This window comes from Larimichthys crocea, chromosome VII (assembly GCF_000972845.2).
Source record: "Larimichthys crocea isolate SSNF chromosome VII, L_crocea_2.0, whole genome shotgun sequence".
In the NCBI taxonomy this organism is placed as follows: domain Eukaryota; kingdom Metazoa; phylum Chordata; class Actinopteri; family Sciaenidae; genus Larimichthys; species Larimichthys crocea.
Window position 1 is genome coordinate 8,455,776 of NC_040017.1, and position 22,255 is coordinate 8,478,030.

The following is a 22,255-nucleotide window of genomic DNA, read 5'->3' on the forward strand; positions in this document are numbered from 1 at the left end:
TTCGTAAATTTCGTAAATTGTGTGAGGATCAGAAATATTTCCCCACTTACTACATGCAAGTAATCACACTATAATAAATAGAAAATCTCTTTTATTTCAGACTGTGTCTTGTTTTAACATTTAAATATATTTAAATTTCAAATGCTAAATTGCTAATTACAATTTTGAGAGAAAAGATTGTTTCAGTCACAAAATCAGAAATGTTGATTCTTTGCAGAAAGTTGAGTTTTGTCATTTTTCAAATAATAGCTGACTCCCAAACATAACAAACTACTAAAAATGTAGCGTCAAACTTAAAAATCAATTGTTATCAATTGCAGTTTCACCTGTATGCTAATTCTTTTTTATCAATAACTTTACTTTCTGGAGATGATTTAAAATGAATGAATTGCCAAAGCCCTGCAGAAGTCTTTCACAAAACATGAAAAAACTTTCAACAATATAAATAAATTGAAAAAACAGCTAACTACAAAATACTGGCTTGAGGTGTAATGTAGGTTTGCTTTGGATATAAAAAAAAATAGGGAGATAGTCAAACAACAAAATTAAAAGACTGAATCAAGTGTCCATTTTAGTTTCACTCCTTCCTTCTGTTGAAAGCAACTCACCTAAGACTCTGACAGTCTCACAGACCAATCAGATACTTAGTTCTGTCTCCAAACTCAAATACAGGAAGTGTTTAAAGTAGTGGTGGGACTCTAATCCTGCTTCCATGAGTGGGACATACAAGCCCAGTGCTAGAAAGCTAAAGTCCCGTCCCCTTTTACAGGTTTCTATCCATCTAAGATCAATAGATAGATGTACTTCTGTAAGAGAAATGTAATTTGAATCAAGATAAAACACTTAGGCTCAAGTGGGATTGTGACTTCAATCCTACATGCTGTATTTCTTAATGCTAACAAATGTTTTTTTTATCACAGTTAAAATGACAAGGTGCTACATTTTTAATGTCCTGTACAGTAAAAAGATATTTATTATATATATGGATAAAAAAGCTAGTGGAACAAAAGCCTGAAGTGGTACTGAGTCGGGACAGGGCTCTCTGTAACCTAATCATTTTGGTCAGTAGAAGTGGATGGGAACCCGTTTGGTGTCAAGTAAAGTTTAAATGAAGTTTGGTTGCCACTTGGTTTGCTGATGTGGCTTCACCTCTCTGATTATTTAATTCAACCGTTTCTTTGTTTCTCTGGTCTCTGCATGATGTTTCAGTCCTGTTGCATTGGAAAATGAATTTCCCCTTCGGAAACATTATCTTGTGTTGTGTTTGCACAATACGTTTCTCACATTACCCTCCAACAATGAGAAAACAAATTCACTCCACAGAGGCATTTGTCAGGGAAAAGTCCAACAGTGACTGAACAGAGCAGCATGATTGGAGGATCCGAGCAGTGAGATGATGTCTTTAGTTCTTCTCTGTGTTTCACTGGATCAGATGCTGAAGCTGAACCTCCTAGGGCCTTCAGTTTGGGGTCAGGCTGGTCTGTTGGAGGCCTCCTGTATGTTAAAGTCTTATCCTGCTGGGCTTTTTGTGACCATGGGTAAGGATGCATATGAAAAAGTGATATGGCCTGTGAATATTCAAGTTCTTTTGGTCCGTTTCCATGATGTTCCGAAATTTACTTTAAATGCAGACCATTTGCCCCTAAACGTATGAAAATCCATCTGACCCAAAGTTGGATCAACTGAAGGACTCCTTGTTGAATTCAAAGGTTGTTCCAGAGGACCGGGTTGAGTTACACAGTCTGTGGAGAGTCCTGGAGATCCCCTTTGGTCCACAGCAGAAAACCCCGACTCGTTTACTGAAACCACAGACAAAGAAAAAGAGAGTCAATAGATGTAATAACAGTGGATTCATACTTAGCCCCTGGATATCCTCACTCTGCTTACTGCTTATTGGTCTTCCCAATCTCATCAAACAGTAACTTCCACCTGGGTCGACCAACTAGCAGCCTGGAGGTGAGTGGTTGGTACTTCTCCTCAGACATGCTCTGGAAAAGAGACAGATAACAACAGCGTCTCAGTTTTTATTAAGCTGCTATGACTAATTACATTTCAGAACATTTCCAGAACACTGATATACTGTAAGTCTGATGACAGATGAACTTGTTAGAAGTGTAATTCCAGCGGGAACAGCAACATTATAATTCATTTGGAGTCATGTTTGTGTCTCTGTATGGATTTGTATTCACTCTCTTATAGCGTCGATTTTGGTCTCATCCAACTTTTGAGGGAAATATCTGTCCCTTAAGCTGCTAAATGCTTCACTGTGTTCAACAGATAATTACTAACTGTTTCACTCTGCCATTTGGCGCTGAGCAGGTAGCATACAGTGGGTTTTTATAGCTATTTCACTGCCTGCCTCAACCAGCTGCCTGCTGTGGCCAAAAATGACGCTATTACGGTGGTGAGAGTGGTACAAAACAGTGAACAGCTAAACAACTCACTATAAAGCTGCTAAATCCGAGTGGTTCTAAAATGGTCATGTTACCATTGCCACAGGAAGAACATCCATGCTGTTTGCAATTGGCAATTGTTTTCTGACAAATCACAGATATAGTCAATTTATGGAATACATTTCATATCTTCTTTACTGGAGATATCTGACCAACACAGCAGCAGACTAATGACCAAACCTTTTCTGTCAGAAACACACTGTGGCATCAGGTCAAAAAGATCCCAGTGTGTCATGACAACAGGATCTCCATGTTCCTTCAGTTCCTCCACTTACCTACGCTCTATTGCCGCCTGTATTCTCTATTTAAGGGCCATTAGGGGCCATTATCAGCAAAGTAAATCAAATTCAGGGAGTGACAAGGTGAAATTAAGTAAAAATAATACTAGTAATAATGATCAGCTGCATTGATTGTTTGTGTACCAGCCAAGTAATTAACCTTTTTATTGTTTATCACAAGTAATTCAAATGAAAAGTATTTTAATTTGCCCACAGGAAACACTGGATCCAGGATAACTTTAATCTTTATAGTATATATTTTATCATATATTATATATATAGTGAGTGATTTCTTCATCATTAATAGTCATACATTATATTTTGTTACATGTTGTGTAAGTGACAAAAGATGTGTTGTAATGAAGGAGATTTTTACAGAAACAAAAGAATGTTGAAGAAGACTTTAAGCCTGCTGGTTTGTGTGCTAGAGACTGACTCATTACATATCTTGAGCCATTTTCACGGGACATGGGTGTGAAACAAAGGTCAGGCAAAGCGACATCTCACTTTCTTTTTGTGGTCTGATTTTTGTAGAGGGCTAAAGCATGATTCAATAGTGTTATTATTCCTGCCTTTATTAGGGCCTGTCAACCAAGATCACTAAACCTAGATGTCCGTTTAGAGTAAGAGCTGCAACCTTCGCAAATCAGGAACAAGAAAACAGGTGCGGAGTGCTTTGCATAGTTCACTCACAGTTGTTTTGCTTCCTTTGGCAGGCTGGTGAACCATGACAGACTGGTTTTACGGCTACTTGTAAATGCAGAAGTGAGTCTGTGAACCAGCAACGTGCTTTGAAAAGTATAACTCTCCCCGTCGGGGAATTGAACCCCGGTCTCCCGCGTGACAGGCGGGGATACTCACCACTATACTAACGAGGAGCTGCCCACAATGTATCACATGACCAAAAAAATACTCACACAGCCACACAGGCCATATTTTCAATAGAGGGATATGTATCTGTTTTTTTGTTGTTGTTTTTTTAACCACATATAGATCTGACATTATAAATAGTTTGGGATCTCAAGAGATCTTAAGGACATGAATCATTTTATTCATTCTGGACCTGCTTTTAATCCTTGTACAGATAAAATGTTGGTAGAAATAAAAACTATTGTACCCTGATACATCCACTGTCTCTAACAGCTGCTTGCCACATTAAGAGTGTAGAGAGATTGAACTTTATAGAGGCACACATAAACCAATAAAAAAAATAAATACTGTATAATTCAGAGAAGACAGTCAACACAAGAGCAGACTTTGGATTCAAGTGTGTGTGTCTCTGTCTCATACTGCCCTCTAGTGGGGTTTATTTTTAAAGCCTGACAAACTATGGATCAATAAAGAGAAGACTGGCTGGACAGACAATGAAATATAACAAAATAAAACACTAAACACAGAGTTAAACTGTGTGTGTATGTTTGGTGTGTGTGTGTGTGTGTGTGTGTGTGTGTGTGTGTGTGTCACCTACCTGCAGGCTGTCTGTGTTGCTGACGTACAGTTTCAGGTTAAAGTAGTCCGGTCTGTTTTCCTGCCAAAGCTAAATAACAAACACAGACATAGATGTTTCATTGTTTAGTGGTGCTGTGATATGTTTGGTCTAAAGTAAAGATAAAATGCCACGTTTGTTCTTTTGGTTTCCTTAAACTAGGAGCGGTATAATTACTAGTAGCCACAAGATGGCGTTAAATACAACAAATCTGAAACTGATAATTGTCTTGTTTGTCCAGAGCCTTGCATTTTATTATTAATCTGGAGCTATGCAGAGGTTCAACATCGTCCTAATGACTGCTTTTATTTCATCAATCCATATATTTTACACAATCTTTGTTTTAGTGCAATGAGACTTTAAAAGCACAGGTGCCACAGTACAGCCTCCCCTGCTCATCTGTGGACCTGTAAGCTTTTAACCTCTGACCTTTCTCTTCCCCTTAAATCTGGAAACTTTCTTTGACCTGGCTTAGAGCCAACACACACACACACAGGAATGGAAAGTTGCTAACTCCAATAGCCTGTGGCAAGTGGATTATCTTTGCTGGTAAACTAGCTTAACTTACTTTTTTTTTTTTAATAAAGTAGGGGCATGTACAGACATCCATAAAAAGTGGCTGAATGGCCAAATAGCTACTTAAGACTTCTCAGAAAATGAATCTTCTGTCCAGTGCTGACACTCGAGCAATCAAAAACACTGGATGCTGGTCAAACAATTACCAAACTCTGCTTATGAACAGTTTTAATCCAATTTAAATGGCTATAGCATGCAGACTTTGCACTGACCTTGTGATGCACGGCACACAGCAGCTCAGCAAACCAGTAGAAGGACTGGAGCTCCCTGCAGACCCACACAAAATACAACCTCTGCAACCTGAAACCCGTCCAGCCGTCACTGGGTGCACAGCAGGGAGGAAGGAAGGAAGAAAGAAAGAAACAGTCAACACTCAAACTTCTCATCATTTGTCAGTATGTGATATTTTTTTATAACTCACAGCAGAGCATGCAGAATGCAGGCAAATGGCGTGACTCCTATTCCACCCGCAACACAAACACTGACGTCATAGTTAAACACTTCCTCTGATGGACTTCCAAAGGGACCGTCCACATAAAGCCTGAACAATGTGGATAAAAACAGACAATTAGCCATGAAACCGGACAAATACAAACACATATACTTATACTGTCCCCTCAGGGTCAAACATACAAAAACAGATAAACATCCTGCATTTAAAATCCCACAGTCTGGATGTGTGTGTGTGTGACAGCTATCCCCCCAAACCCACACACACACACACACACACACACACACACACACAGCCGTCATCTTTACAACAGCTGCTCAAACACTTGTGTCATTGAGAAAACACACACACACAGCAAAATCACTACATGTCAGTCAAACCTAATCATTTCTCTGCATTAAGAAATTATTCCCAAATACACTCACAAAATGAAAACTCAAAAACGAGCCCAGAAAACAGTTAAAGTAAAGTTACAGCAACCCTTACACACCCCAACGCCGTCCACAGGGCCAAGTGAGGCTTGGCTCGGCATTGCTGTCACATAATCACAAGCACTGTTAACTCAGTAACACTTCAGATAATTTTTCATTCATGATCCAAAAACCACAATGGAAAAAATATGTATATATATCAGTTTGACAACTTTGCAATTCTTTTTTTCCAAACTGTTCCCCTGATTCTTTGTGCTAAGCTGGGCTAAACATGTTCTAAACCTGTTTCTGTGAACAGAGATAAAACTGGTACCAATATTTTTCAAAACGCCTGACTGACTTTCTCCATAAAAACATTTTGGGGTAGTTCATTTGTCAATACCAACTGTATTAATTTTTTCACTGGTAAATAGTCAGTACTTTCTGCTTTTATATTATCTTGTTAAAATAATCAGTTAAATGAAGAAGCTTTTTGCCTTTTTTAGAATTTATTGAACAAAATATGCACTGTATTGCACATGCATTGTACATTACTTGCAGTGGAAACTAACCGTAAGCCTTCTGACCATAAGTGGGCGGTCTTGCACACCTCAGCCCTCTCCACAGGAGGGAAAGTGGGTGTTAATAGTTTGTTTAGTTCTGGTTTACTGTCACAAAACAAACTCTCGTTTCCCCCGACTTCACATCTCCCTCTCTATCTCTGCCTATCTCTCTCTCTCAAACACGGGGCAGGAAGAGCAGAGGGTCAGAGGTCGGGAGGTCAAAACCTCTGACCCTTCTGTGATTCTGAACCTTCATGAGAAATCATGTCAGCCACATCACACAACACAAACACACACCGACACGTACTTGGGGTATCTCCTCTGTTGCACCATGGGAAGGATCTCCAAGTCTGTCCTTGGTTCAGGAAGTAACAGCTGCGTGAAGCGGTCTGAGGAGGAGAGGGGAGGCATGGCAATTTCCCAGCATGTTATCCACTGATCTAACTCTCTAGGAATGGACATGGTCATAAACATTTCTATGCATATGTTGGGTCTGTACTCATGTTTAGAGGAGCCTATACATTACAATTCAGTGTTTTCCTTACAACATGTGGCTATGGCAGAATAAGGGCCAACACAAACAAACCAACTTCCCTTCCCATGTTCTGAAAACGTGTGTGCATGCGTGGATTTCTACAGTAGCAAGTGGAAATGAGTGTACATGCTCTTGAATGTCACACGCTCCCAAAGGCCACAGCTTCCTCTTGCAGTGAGTTCCACTTTGAGTCCGCTGCATACAAATGCAACCGATACAGTGACACATATTGTCTGACATGATGTATGTGCACATAAAGCATGCATGCTTGTGTCTTTCACACAGCAAGTTTTGGAAGTCAAACAACAAAAATGAATCCAGTTTTCCAGCTCTTTAGTTTAAGTTAAATCCTACAAGCTCTGTAAATGTTAATACACTGTGTACCGTGTCTGTGTTTTCCAACCATAAACAGTGGGGAACATGCTATCCTTAAGGTAAAGAACACACACAATCACATAAACACATAAATGAAGATAGTAAAAACATAAAACACACACACACACACACATAAAAAATGTAATTTCCCAGAAATGTCTCTCCCTGAAGAGAATGAAGGGACAAAACAACTTCCATCCAGTCAACTCTGATAGGGGAAAAAAAAGCCCCCTATCTGTGTGTTTCCACGCACGTGTGTGTGTGTGTGTGTGTGTGTGTGTGTGTGTGTGTGTGTGTGTGTGTATGTGTGTGTGTGTGTGTACCCACCAGTCCAGTCTCCCACGACTCGAAGATGGATGCCAAAGGTTTCCTTGTTCTGTGTGGGACACTGCAAGGAGTTACAGAACAGACAGTGAGTCACGACAAAACATTCACACACACACAGAGACACATGCAGTACATGCACACTCAGTTGTTGGAAAGTACAAGAAAACACGTGAAACTAATACAAAGACACAGACACACACAACCCAGCGCACACATACAGTCTGTAGCTGAAACTCTTTTCATTAAATTTAACAATGTGCACACACACACACACACACACATAGACATGGACACACACAGCCTTCCTGTTGGCAGACGGCATTACTAGCCTCAGGGGTCTGTCTGCTCTCTGTCAGTGTGATTCTCTGCCCTCCTCTTCAAAACTCCATAACACACCAGCAAAGGCACGCACATACTGTAGTGTGTATGTGTGTGTGTGTTTTTCTGTGTGTGCGAGTTAATCCATGCTGTCTAAACATAAATTTGCTTCTATGTCGTCAGCTTTTCGTCTCATACAATCTGGACTAAATCTGCAAACATCAATAAACAATGTGAAACAGTATATCACTGGACAACGCAGCTGTCACTCAAGTGCCAGCCAGCAGTAGAAGGGGCGGGATGTTGAGAGAGACAAAGAACTGCATGTTCTTTGCCAGGAGGAAGAAAGTTTCAGAAACTATAAAAACATATGTGTGTGTGTCTGCGCGTGTAGAGTGTTTTTGCATTGTGTCATGCGCGAGGAATGCGTTGCATAAATCTTACCGTTGTTAGCGTGAAGGGGTGGTTCTCAAATGAAGAGACACCTGGACAGTTTAGAACAATATACTATGAAAGAGAGAGGGATGGAAAGAGATGGAGAGACAGCAGGATGACAGAGAGAGGATTAAAGAGGAGGCATGTGGAGAGAAACAAAGGCGGAAGCACAGGAGAAAGAAGTCAGCGGATGTTTAAGAAAAAAAAAACACAGTTTGTTACAGCAGCGGATTTATATTCTCCTCACAAACGTCATATGATTTAATACCTGTCCAGGACGAGCTTTGAAGTTCTTCTTCAGCATGCGCAACTCGATGACATTACACGGGTGCCTGATGACTGTCACTATGGTAACAGGGTCACAGCTCCGGATGTAGCGGTAGAAACGCTCAGCGCAGTAAAGACAGAGAGGACCGGACACCCAAAGCCATGTCTACAAAAACAAATGACACCAATTTGTTATTACACTTTATTAGACTTTCTACATCATTATGTTAACAGTTAATCACATGAAAAATTAAAGGTGGCAGTTCAAAAGGACAAAGTGATGTCGTGTTTGTTGCCCCGCTTGTAGCAATTACTTTGGTGAGTACATAGTTGCAGTAACCAATGGCACAGCTACAAAAGTAACCCAAGTTGTACCAAATCATAGTTTGTCTGCACATATATGATGTGCATGCACACAATGTAATTTGTACCGGCCATTCAACTTGTTTCACACGTTGAGATTTAGTTACCTGTAACACTCTCTGCACAAACTTGCAGGGAGGTCACAGTATTCATGGATCATATCCGCTGAAGTCAGGATGGATTCTTCCTCTGCAGATCGTGCAGACATGCCTCAGCGAGCGAGAAATTATTCCACATTCACGTCATTTTGGAAGGGAACACCTCTGTTTATTCAAATTGAACTCCGCCAAAGAGGATATATTCATGAGAATACATGGGAAATATCTCTCCTTTTCTATCACAATGTGTGGCGTCTCTGTTCTCTCTGTTGGCATTTACCTGTAGCAGACTAATTGCTCGCAGGTCCCATAAAGCCTGCAGAGCACAATCGGGTTTAAGGGGGATTTTATGGAACCAGCTCGTTGCTTAACGACCATGTGCAAACACATAATCACACACGCAGGAAGAAACACACACAAAAACAGGCCTTGATGTAGAAAGAGGATGCCTGCCCCTCCCTCATGGCACTACACCTCTAATAAACACGAAAAACTCCCTCCAACACTTCCCAAATACTCAACACACACGCCCACTACAACACAGACACACACTTACAGGCACGAACAAACATGCACACAAATAAATGTAAATGCCAAGTTACACGTAATAGACACACACCACCCACACACACACAAACACAGACCTGGGGGTAATGTGGTTGGAAATGAGCCTCCTCTCTGCATCTCCTCTCTTCATCCTCACCCTGCTCCAGCTCCTCACCCTGCTGCTCTGTGCCGCTCTGATTGGCTCTGAGGCAGCCAGGAGGGTGGGTCTCTATGTTGGTCTGATACTTCAAAGCTCCTCTGGAGGAAAATATAAAAAGCAAGGTGATGTCTGTTATTTTAGTGTAACCTTTAGGATTGTTGAGCTATGGTTACTGAAAAAAAGGCCATAAAGTACTGAAAGTATCCAATAAGAGTAGAGTAAGAGTAAGAGTATATAGTATATCTGTTTTTACAGCCACATGTACAAAAATACAGAAAAACCCACAATTGTCAATATTCTTGTTTTTAATGACACTGTGCATTAAAGGTCCAGTGTGTAGGATTTAGTTGCATCTAGTGGTGTAATCACTGCATTGTAATCTCCTCACATCACCCTCGCCTAGCTAGTGTAAAGGAGAAACAACACTTGAAAGGCTCTGTCTAGAGTCAGTATTTAGTGTATCTGTTCTGGACTACTCTAGAAACATGGTGTGTTCAAATGTGGAAGAGGACCCGCTCCCACTGTAGATATAAAAGGAGAATTTTTAAGTAACAAAAACAAAAAGATTCTTATTCAGGTGATTAAAAACATAGTTATGAATACCATATCTCATATCTGCCTTATTCTGAAAATAGAAGCCCCCAATATAATAAATAATGCCAATCAAAATGCACAAACGCATGCAGATCACGTGTGCTGGGAAATTTAAGCCTGTAAAGTAAAAGTACTTGTGTTTGTATGCTTTATGTAAATACAAAAGTAGCACAATAAAATAAAAAATACCATCAAGAAAATATCAAAAACAAATACTCAATAACTCAACCACACTAAATATAACAAGCAACAAGCAAACTCTGATTCTACAGTTGAATGTCAGTGGGTAGGTAAAGAACTTCCCTCTTCCTTCACTCTCATTTTGTCAGAACGACAAATAAAATGACACTTTCTGTCGAGTAAGTGATGCTATATTTCATACAGAGTAAGTCAATAGCGTGACATGTTTTAAATGAGGTCAGTGAGTAAAACTTTGCATGGTTTCTTGAGATAAAAAATGAGAGACGTGGACACGAAGAGAGACGACAGTGAGTCTCAAGATGCTGAGTGATATTTAGAGATGTCTCCAGTTGTCAGTGGGAGTCTTCGATATTTGCTGACATTCATACATGAAGCAGACTCTTATCTTGTCTTCTGGACTCACCGACTCATGCAGAGATAAACCCACATACCCATTTACACACACACACGTAGATTTAGTGCTGCCATCAGTGGTCTGACACCTACCCGACCATGTGCACCATCAGGATGATGTAGAAGATAATGAAGAGGTTGTGCGTGTACCAGAAGATTTCATAGTTGGACACTCTGAAAAAATGGATACCAAACATGTTTTAAAAGAGACATAATGTACAAAAATAGATTTAAAAATAATAACATGGTAATGTGATATAAGGAATCAAGAGAATGAGAGACAAAAATGAGAGCAGAGACAACAAAAGAAAGCAAGTTTGTTCAGGACCAGATGCTCAGAGCCTGAGTAAGCAGGACATCAGAGGTCAATATTAAAGGGGTCATTACACATGACGACCCCCACATAAATACTACAAACAGTGAACACCATCAAACCCTGTATTCATCCCCTTTGACTGCAGCTTCTTTCATGTTTTCTGGGGACAAAACATCGACTGAGAAGCATGGTTCATTCTAAATCAAAATATATGCACTGCATCATAATCCAGTGTTACCTCAGAAAATTGACAAAGATTTGCTGGCGATGTAATAAACAAACCAATAGACTTAGCCCAAACCTCAATGAACAAATATAGAAGCAAAAAAAAAAACAGCTTGAGGTGTTCATTTTTCTTTTGTCCATGAAGAGTTTCAATGAAAACACATTTTATGGCTTACATTGAAATCCCTTCAATTTATAACATATGTCAGAATTAAACCAAGTTGTTTGTACTTTGCTTACATGGTTTGAAGTGTTTTAAACCAACAGGAGACAAAGATTACCTTTAGCTGTCCAGAAAGCAACACATTATGTGTAAGTCATGAGTAAGTGGAGGGTAATTAATCTTAATGATGTTCTGTGGGAAACCTTGCCAAATAAAATAAAGAAGTTAGAAAAGGCTAATGTGATTTTGATTCATAGCATTTCTTCTTTTTTGCTGCTTTTTTTTGTGAACACTATGATGAAGTGAACCATTATAAACCAGACAGATAAAGCTATTACAGCTGAGAAAGATGAAAATGTGAACTATTGCAGCTCAATTTTCACTTTTTTAAAAGAACAGATGGATCATTTCGACTCATTATGTAGATATTCTTCTGGTGAGCGGCCGCCTTCATCCCACCACTCCAGCCACTTACCCAAACTCTTATCTAAAGCCTCAAGGGGTCTGGAAAAGCCTCTTATCTTCTGTTCAATTACTGAAGAAAGCAATAAGAGCACATGCACACACACACTTCAAGTCTTACACACATGCAGAGTGGGTGACCCACTACGACCTGAGTAATGACAGAGCTGTAAGTGGAACACTTAGTGGGGATTTGCTCTGTAACAGACCTCGGTTAGCATGTCTCCCCATGGTTTCCATCATGCATTTCTCTCTCTCTCTCTCTCTCTCTCACACACACACACACACACACATAAGATAAACACAGACAGAAAGACAAAGGCGAACAGAGATGACACAAAGAGAGACACATGGAGGCAGAGACACGTAAGCACAAAACAAAATTTCTATGAAGGTTGTTCACACAGCGATCATACCCAAAGGGTTTTCTCTCACATGCACATGCATCATTTAGATGATTTTAAACACATACAAATTGATCTTCCAAACTGCTTAAAGAAACTTTTACAGATGTCTGTGTATGTATACACCTTGCTTAATACATCCATGACACAACACAAAGTATGATGACTGTGATTGTGGATGCTGCTTTGGTTGGACCTACCGTACGCAGTGGGAGGAGGATGTGAACATCAGGAAGAGGATGAGAACCAACAGGACGCCTGTGACCCCTGGGACTGAAGACAATCATCCAATCAGAGAAGAGAGACAAGTTAACATCCCGGGATATATCTTCAAGGTGAAATGTCTACTGCACATTATACTGCCACTTAATTAAATTTAGAAATACTGAAACCAAACATTTAACTTCAACTGGCTTACTCACTAAGAATAGAAATACAAGGAAGATGTTTAAAGAGAGAGAAAGAGGGGAATAAACACAGCATGACTTCCTGCTCTCATCTGGGCATAAATTCACTCTAACCTGTAACACATTTACCACCTTCACTGCTGCACATGCAAACATACCGGCATACACATATGTACAAACACATCTGGTCTAAGAAAGAAATAGTAGTCCTTCTTACTTGTGGTCAAAATGATCAGTTTGGGGTCCTGGGAAGGAAACACAAGAAACAAAAAAATGTTGGTGTGTATAATCTATTTTGGTGAGGACTAATACGCTCAAATTAGTCCTCACAAAAATGTGATGATCAGGTCTCACAGCTGCAGCCAGATTACAAACTATGGAGAGAAAACAGTTTGCAGGCTTTGTTCCAACAAATCTCTTTAGCAGGTGATTTCATTGCTAATTTCCTCCTCCTCACTTCAATGCATGCTAATCTCCATGGCACATGGTTGGCCACCCGCTGCTTCAAAGTGAGGCCTTTTTTGGAAGGTGGGGACACTTTCCTTACTTCTTAAAGGGGGGAGATTGACTTTTAGGTTTAAGTTTAGAGTTAAGTTTAGGTTGAAGGCATTAGTATGAACCCTTCTCCCCTCACACCTGTCCAACTTCAATATAGGAGGACCTCTCTGAAATCGGGCAAGCACCTCTACTTGGGCAAGGTGTGCAAGATTGATACTGGGTCTTTTTTTCATACTTCAAACAGCTACTTAATTTACTCTGAGTGAATGCCTCTGAGGAGATTGTCCGGAGTTCTAACCATTTTTACAGCTCATCGCATCTTGTTTGGCTTTTGCCTTCAAGTGTTGTGAAGACTATGGCTTTCAGATGTGGTCAGATACGATGTTACAAGCATGTTTTAGTTTTGCTTCAAGCATATTTTAACATTAAGGAAAAATCTTACAGTTAGATATGACATGTATGATGGTTAAGGTTAGGTGCCAGGTCTTCACACAAGTGAAAAGTACAAGTTTGTGTCTCACCTCTCCTCTGTAGCGAGCCAAATTGAGAGCGGGAAAGTCGTCTGAGTAGCTTACACTGAAGTTTACGACATTCACCAGGTGGGCAGACACATGCACAACTACAGGAGAAGAGAAGAGGTTACACAATACTGATTTGAAATGCACATTTTTGTGCACAGACACTAGCAGACGCAGGGAACATCTAGTCTGCTTCAAGGACAACCAAAAACCTAATTATAAAGGTCAAAATGTACTGATAGAGGACACTCGTACAAATATCTCTTTGTCAATTCAGCAGAAAGTCAGCAAAACATCCTCCTGACTCATTGGCACGCACACACACACACACACACACATGCACACACTCCTCCCTGACATCATAGACTAACCACGCAGCCACTCGACAGCTGATGGAATTAGAGGGCGTAATCATGAGGCACAAGGGTCCTTTTTTTCTCACTCACATCCTTTCTCACTCCCACTGCTTCCCACCCCTCTCTCTCTCTCTCTCTCTCTCTCTGTCTCTTTCTTTCTTTCTTCTTTGAGTCTATGTCTCTCTTCCATATCTGCTGTCTCTCTTTCTTCACTGTCATTTGTTGTCTCAGGACTTTGGAACTCCGCTATTAGAACATGAGAGCTTTGCCCAAAGGGAAGAGGTGTGTGTGTGTGTGTGTGTGAGCGAGTGAGTGTGTGTGTGCACGCCTGGTGTTGAGAAGTTAACGCTATTGATGAAAGGGGGCTGAGAGCTGGAGTTGAGAGTTGGCGAGAGTTGGTATTGACTAGAGTTAGTTGGATTTGGTTTGCGAGTGGAATTATTGATATTTGGATATTATACATTGTTTGATAAATGCTCTTGTCAACGCTACCTAGAAGAAGTGGTTGTCCTCAATTTGTCCCCCAGCTGCTCAGGCAACTGAGAATGGCTTACAAATAATGTAATAGTTGTAATAGTTTACATATTAGGGCAGCCTGTGAAAACAAACGTATTATATCTATCTTCATAATGTAACATCAAGCCTGTGTTACCAACTGGACAGATTAAATAAGGGAATTCACCATGCAGATAGCATCGAATGAAAGAAGATCTAATGTTTTTGGGGTTTGCCCACATGAGAGTCTGGATGACATGACCTCTGTTGACTCACACACATGTATGGAAATAAATGTCAAACAGCAGAAGAATCCTGTTACCATGCTCTGCATGTTAATTCAGAGGTTCCTGTGAAAGATTTCAGACTGCGAATGGGCAGACAACAAAATGATTTGTCTCCACAGGCCACACTCATCAGACACTGTCACGATGTGACTAGTCAACAGATCTTCAGAACAAAACAGGCCTCTATACAATGACTGGATCCCTGCAAGGCAGAGCTCACAGGATGTGGTCATATATAGGTGGCTAGTGCTGACTTAGGTCGTCTTTTTCCTGAAACAAAGAGTCACGTGTTACTTGACTGATATGAAGCCAGACCTCTCAGATGTGAATGAATTAGAGAAAGAAGTGAACACACAGCTGCTTGTAGCTCCCATGATGTCATGAGAGGAGACTCAATTAGACAGAAAAAACACACATGACCAGCTGGACGCACATCACAGCTGGTACGCCAGGAATGCTGAGCCAGCCTCGATCCATTTAACCACACTTCACACGCACGCACGCAGACACACACACAGTGACACGCGCACACAGTGTGATACATAATGAGATATGAGCTGTGGTGATAAGTGACGGTTTTTACCAGAGAAGATGCAGATGGCAACTCCACAGGCCACATGAAAGGTCTTGCTCTTGTCCAACAGTCTGCGAGTCTTTCTGCTCGATACCTGCATGAGGGTGTGAAAACAGTATTATCTTTGTGGCCGGGGATCTTTATCAAAGCTGTTTTCTCACAAGATCACGTTTCTGAACAAATCCTACATTCAACTGTCTCTCATAAAACCTTCTACTTTACATCTGACATAAGAAAAAACTTGGTGTAGCTGCACATTTTTCTCTCCTTCGTCTAAAACAGCCTTGTGACCAAAGTTTTTTTTTTTTAAGAATATGAAACAGCGGCCAGCCTTTTTTTTAACTCAAACTTCAAATTCAAACCTTCATTATTCCTCAGTAGTTGATCACCAGTGAGACAAACATGACAACAAAATGAAAGTAAAACTGACAAATTCAATCTGTTCTTCCTCCCTCTTTTCTCACTCCACTCCCCTCAGTCTCTTTCTTACCGTGTGGGTTCCTCGGACAAAGGTGAGCAGGGAGCGACACATGGGCAACAAGACCAAGCTGCAGTTCAGGTTCAGTACAGACGCTGACGCCCTGCTGATGCACAGCCCCAGCTGGGAAAGAAACACATAAACATACACCCAAAGTTAGGCAGGTTGCAGAATTGCTGACTCAGTGGATGTAAACGGTCTGGTGGGTTAAGATACACACTTTTCAGTGAACAATTCAGTGAACAGACTGAGAGCTTGAGGCATGACTTCCCTGCTACACAAGGTTAATTAAAGCCATATTTGTCATTCTCAGTATGGAGAGATAAACATTTCTTTTTGGTGTCTCTCTGTTGAGGCCTTGCCGTTAAATAGAACACTTTAACTTAGTATTGTTAGCTATTTTTTGTTAGCTATGGGTGTACATTTTGACAGTGAACTCAAAAATGTGATAATCCTGGAGTTTTAAGGGTCTTTCAGTGCAAATATGGACATTTATACAATACGATGCAACATTAACAACATCCTTAGATGCTGCAGCTAATGAACATGTTGGTAAACAGGCCAAATCAGCAGGCCTAACTACCTTAACTAACTTACTGTTGTATTTACCTGTTACTGTTATCTCTGACACAGTGAACCACAACATCCTCCTGTCCACTATATCTGAACCAGGCCTCTCTGGTACAGAGCTACTCTGGTTTGAGTCCTTGAAGTCATTGAAAGTGTCATTGCACCACTGGGGTACCACAAGGATCTGTGTTTGGTCCCCTACTCTACTTTCCTACTCTCAATATATGTTACTTCCTCGGTCTGCATATTCACTCACATGTTTTTTGCTACATATGCTGATGACACCAAGCTATACCTGACCTTTCTGGCAGATAGTTGACAGCGTGCACAACAAAACCTGAAAATAGTGCAAAATGCAGCAGCATGTCTGGTCTTGATCAACAAGCCAAAAACAGCTCATATCACCTTACTTTTCATTACTTTCCTCAAGTCACTATTGTTCACCTACGGACTGGTTACTGACAGGAAACCAGCCTCCTGAATTCCTCCTCCTTGAAGACTTACCTCTTCTTTAGTACGTGCTCACTTAATATACTTTTTGTCGGTCTCTCTCTAACTCTTGACCCTTTTCTAGCTCTAGCTTTTATACGCCACTTCATGCACCTGCAAGCCTTGTGGCACTTATATCAGGTGTATAACGCGGAATTGAATATTGAGGCACTTATTCTCAATGGCTTCTTCTTGATCCACTGTGACTTAAACTGCACCTGATTTGCACATGCTTTGGATAAAAGCATCTGTGAAATGAATAAATGTAAATGATACATTTCTTCTACATCTAAACACACAGATGATACAGCATCCGGCACCAGGATGAAAAGAGTGCAGGCTACCTGAAGTAACATAGGAGGATATCTGATATGTAATTTGACTTTTATGCATCTCAAGCTATAGCTCAATAATCAAAGCTGTTTCAATGCAGAAGAACAGGATTTACTTAACTCAGCACATTCAAACACTTTTTTTGGCTGCCTCTGTGAGCACTGCTGGTGCCGTCTCTTGCGATTATCCAAAAGAAATTGAAAAAATGTGTGTGTGAGAGATGAAGGTGTGTGAATGTGTAGATCAAAGAGAAAGAGAGAAGGGTCCAACCTTTGAAAAGATGCACCACAGTCCACCCCAATTACTAAGTTATTAAGATTGCACCATATAGAGCAGTGGTTAACAAAAGATCTACATATATTTCTCCTCTCTAAAAGCACATACCATTATAATTGTTTCTGTTAACTCTCTTTTTGGTAATTTTTCCTAACACAGTGATTGAACAATGAATATTCAAAGTTCAAAATGGTGTTAAAATGGTGTACAGCTGACTGGAAAAAAGTACAAGTCATACTGCTCGGTTTCTGAATTAAAGTGAAAATCTACATATAGCAAGTCAAGGTTAACACAAGGTGTAACTACATAAAAGTCTGATACCTTTACCCTTCAAAAACTTCCCACACACACAGATAGAAAAGGAGCTGACGGCAGACCACAAGCATGAGATCTGATATCCTGATTTCTGTACATCCCCAAAAAACCAATCAACCAAAACACACACACAAATAATATGCACATGTACATAAACCATACATGTCAAAGAGATAAGATGCTTTTTGAAGTTAAATCTCAATTCCCTTCAGCAGCATGAAGGCTTCGAAATACATCTTAGTCTTGTATGTGCACACACACACACACATGCACACATAAACTTAAGCCCTCTGGTTAGGCATTCAGTCAAAGCCAGAGGCGTGCCCACACTTGCCCCTCTCTCCCTTGTGCCTCCCACTGTACAGGCTGTGCATGAATGGCTCACACAGGCTGCTCGCAGCCATAGCTTATTTTTTCCTCTTATTTCATACAACGCACATCTCTCTTTAAATCAATTTTAATATTGTATTTCACTGACTCTAAAGCTGTCATTTATATAAATACTCACTTATCATGTTCAAATTATCAGCTTGTGGTACACCATTTGCTATGTTATCTCTGCTGCTCCAATAAAAAAAATCAGATATCATGGAAATCCTCCCACATGGTGGCTGGTGACTCACTGCGCTCTTCTAGAATACTGAAGAGTTAGGATAGGATGAAGGATGTGCCGCTGTTATGACGCTGACAAGACAACACTTTTTTTCTGTAAAGTAATCACTTACATGAAAAATACAAGTATAGACAAAAGTTTGAGCGGTGCAAACTGTGACTTGCTTCCACAAAGCTGCCATTTACAGAATATGGTAGAAATGGAATATGATATAAATAACTATGTTTTACTGTGTAATCATCTGAAAACTAGAATCATTATGTTTTTGTACCTTAGAATCTTTTAAATCTCTTTTTTTTCTCTTTTATGTCTATAGACATCACAAGTCCTCTTCCACAGTATCTGTGATGTTGAACCGCCATGTTTCTACAGTAGCCTAGAATGCACAAACTAAATGCTGGCTCTAGATGCAGTGATTCACAGGCTTTGCAGCCACCAGAAGATGAGTGTGAGGCAATGGCAACTACACCACTCGATGCCACTAAATCCTACACACTGCCCCTTTTAATGACCAATTATGTGACAATAACCAATGAGGAGCCAACTACTGTGAATACAAATGCAGATTTTGAACATCAGGGAGTAAATAGTTAATTGAGAGCAACAGGGAGTGCCAGAGCTCAGAAAGATGTCTGAACAGTTTTGTCAGTAGCATATATATGATTTTCAAGGGAACTTTTCACTGGCACAAAAATGTACACACACACACATACACACACACATACACACACCAACATGAACTTGTGACAACAATTACACCAATGCTCACATGAGTCAACAAGCATCAAAATCTAATTCCTGATTTTCTATGTGTGTGTGTGTGTGTGGGTGCCAAGTCTCGTGTCACTAATGGCTGGCTGCTAACACACACATAGGTGGCTAATTGCTGTGACACAGTCAACTCAGACTGCACGTGACAGTCGACTATCCATCACAAAGCCTGCTCCGGTAATATAATATATAGAAGTTTCTGAAGCAAGAAGCAGCAAATTTCTGGAAAAACAACGCTGATTTAGTATCTGTATGATTGTTGTCATCTGAACAATCACTAAAAAGTGTCACATAACCACTTTTGCCAGATCATACATCAGGGTGCAACCAGCAAAAATCTAGTGAACACTGAATATATTCTTTTTCTTGAAGTGTGACTCCTCCATCTGAACTGCTATTTCATGAGTTTTTGTCAACAATAAGACATTACATATGCCGATGAGTCAAATCTTAAAGTCCCGGCACACCCACAACCATCTGATCAAGCACAGTGGGGGGAAAACACCTGTATGAGTGAATCACAGGTGTGCAGGGGCTTTAAGAAGTCCCAATAAATTACACACCATATGACAAATAATACTGTGTCCACAATCACTCCTGTGTTCATCGACCTAATACCACCTACAGTAGTTTACTCTATAGTGACTGACACTCGAGAAGCATTGTAATTTTGTGTCATCGCCAACAACAGTTGTTTCACACAGCTGTAATTTTTGCATCCATAAAAAGTTATCATGATGTAGAGTACATGCAGACATGTTAATAAATGGTGGAGGTTAAATATATAAATAGTATAAAGGCAGTGATTTCATGTCTTATTCACAGCAGACATGTTGATTTGCCTTGGCATAAAAAATACAGGTGTTATTAATAACATTATTGATGGCTTCATGCTATTCATGTGTCCCAGTTAGTCATGACAGTGTGACAGTGAAGCAGAATGCACAATAACAGGAGCTACATTAAATTCACTCATCAATTATTTTATCTTTCTCACTGTGACGTGTCAAAATGTCTGCCCTAAAAAGTTGTCTAAGCATCTTTTTCTTCAGCACTGTAGTGGAAGATACATATCAAATTGACATGAGAGGAATAAATGAGCATGACAAACAATATGGACTTAATATTTGAAAGCTTCCCTTCTCTTTCTAATCATACATGTTGATATTTAATGGTCCAAGTATTGTGTTGTTTGAGCATATTCACAAATATACACTAATGTATATACCTCTGTACAATATATTTTATTTTATCGTATTTACTATTGCTTTTTTGATATTTTATTATGTATAGTTTGCTTTATAGTATATTTTTATTCTTATGTTGTCACTTGTCACTTTGTATAATGCTGCTGCTGCACTATAATTTCCCAGCTTGGGATAAATAAAGTATATCTATCTATCTATCTATCTATCTATCTATCTATCTATCTATCTATCTATCTATCTAAAGTTTACTTTTTTGTCAATTTATCGGTGTAAACATTAGGCAGTAGATGACTCAGTGTGCAGTCTGTAAATGTGTCAGGTCTCACCCCGAGCATCTTGTAGAGGTAGTGATACTGCTGTCCAGTGGAGTACATCAGGTAGGTCTTGATGAACAGCCAGGTATTCACTCCCAGCCACAGCATCTACACAAGCACAGGGTGTACAGTATAGTCTAAGTTACAGCCTTGTGTTCATTATCAACAAATAAACTAAATAAAAACAGCATCTCTAATCATTTAGGTCATTTACATTTGTGTTTATCTGAGCCCACCAGCCTGTAAGCATGCTGCAGATTAACCAAAACAAACTCACTACTGAGCATTGACAAACTGATAAACAGTCAGTTCGTTTAATGCCTGTTTTAGTGACTTTTTTCTCTGGTGTAAAACTTCGTGAACAAACTTTTAAAGTTGTCTTTCACATGTAAAACAAACAAATGCATTAACAACTCACGATATGAGTGGAGGGGGAACAGCTTTTGAAAAAAAAAAGTCTCTTAACAAAAGTTTGCCCACCAGGATTAAGTGCTTCCCTCCCTCGTTGGCGACCCAGCTCCGCACCGACACAACCATGATGTCTTCACTGGCTCGGCAGCTGCCCAAACTTTTTTTTACGCAAAGCCCCGGTGTTGGAGCTGAAAGGTGAAGACTCGTCCTCCCCGCAGCTCTGTCTCTGTCTGTCTGTCTGTCTGTCTGTCTCTGTGTCTGTGTGCACACAGTGTCCGCAGACCGGCCGGTGTCTGCTCAGTCCTCCTCCGTTACGCCGCTCCTGTCTGCTCTGAGCGCATTTTGACTTTTCATCCCCCCACAAGTCTCCACGGTGAAGAAGCTCCGTCTGAAACACGTACCCATCTCTGCCTGTCTCCTCATGTCATGTCACTTTACCTCACAACAGGACTGGATGTTTAAGTGAGCAGCCCAGACAACTTGAGTAGTAAAAAAAAAATAAAAAAAACATGGGAGTGGATAAAGTGAACCAACAAAACATGCAGGAGAACAATAAGGACTGCTCCACCGCTCCGCACCGCTCCTCTCTGCCACTAGAGGGCGCCACAGTCTAACATGTGACGATGAGGAGCGCCTGTAACGTCTTTGACTTTGATTTAAGGTGAGGTAACACCGGTTTTAAAGCATCCTTTATAAAAGGGTTGCATGTTAGTATAACTAACATCTTTATTAATAATGAATTCTCTATAAATAGTCAGTTAAAACCCATAATCAGGTTTTTAAAAATGTTTTTTGACTGACTTTGTCTGTGTCCCAGAGGCCATGTTGATGCTTTTAAGACACACATTGAGACCCTCTTTTATCCTCTGGCTTTTAACTGCGTTTAAACTATATATTTTTTAAATATTTTCTTATGTTTTTATTTGTGTCTGTCTTTGTAAAG

General features: G+C 40.1%; 1 protein-coding gene and 1 non-coding gene across 2 annotated transcripts; both read right to left on the reverse strand.

Annotated features, from left to right (window-relative positions):
• Window positions 1–63: 63 nt before the first annotated feature.
• Window positions 64–21,898, reverse strand: nox4 (NADPH oxidase 4). Its single transcript, XM_010732277.3, has 18 exons — window positions 21,382–21,898; window positions 20,914–21,009; window positions 16,025–16,135; window positions 15,544–15,628; window positions 13,826–13,923; window positions 13,024–13,051; window positions 12,600–12,672; window positions 10,923–11,003; window positions 9,580–9,739; window positions 8,476–8,640; window positions 8,217–8,279; window positions 7,455–7,515; window positions 6,525–6,606; window positions 5,215–5,334; window positions 5,006–5,114; window positions 4,200–4,268; window positions 1,888–1,988; window positions 64–1,799 (listed from the first exon to the last, which is right to left on the reverse strand). Exons 1-18 carry the CDS (start codon window positions 21,436–21,438, stop codon window positions 1,679–1,681), a joined length of 1,680 nt encoding a protein of 559 aa, XP_010730579.2. The 5' UTR covers window positions 21,439–21,898; the 3' UTR covers window positions 64–1,678.
• Window positions 3,538–3,609, reverse strand: trnad-guc (transfer RNA aspartic acid (anticodon GUC)). Its single transcript has one exon. It is a non-coding gene; the product is annotated as a tRNA-Asp (tRNA).
• Window positions 21,899–22,255: the final 357 nt, after the last annotated feature.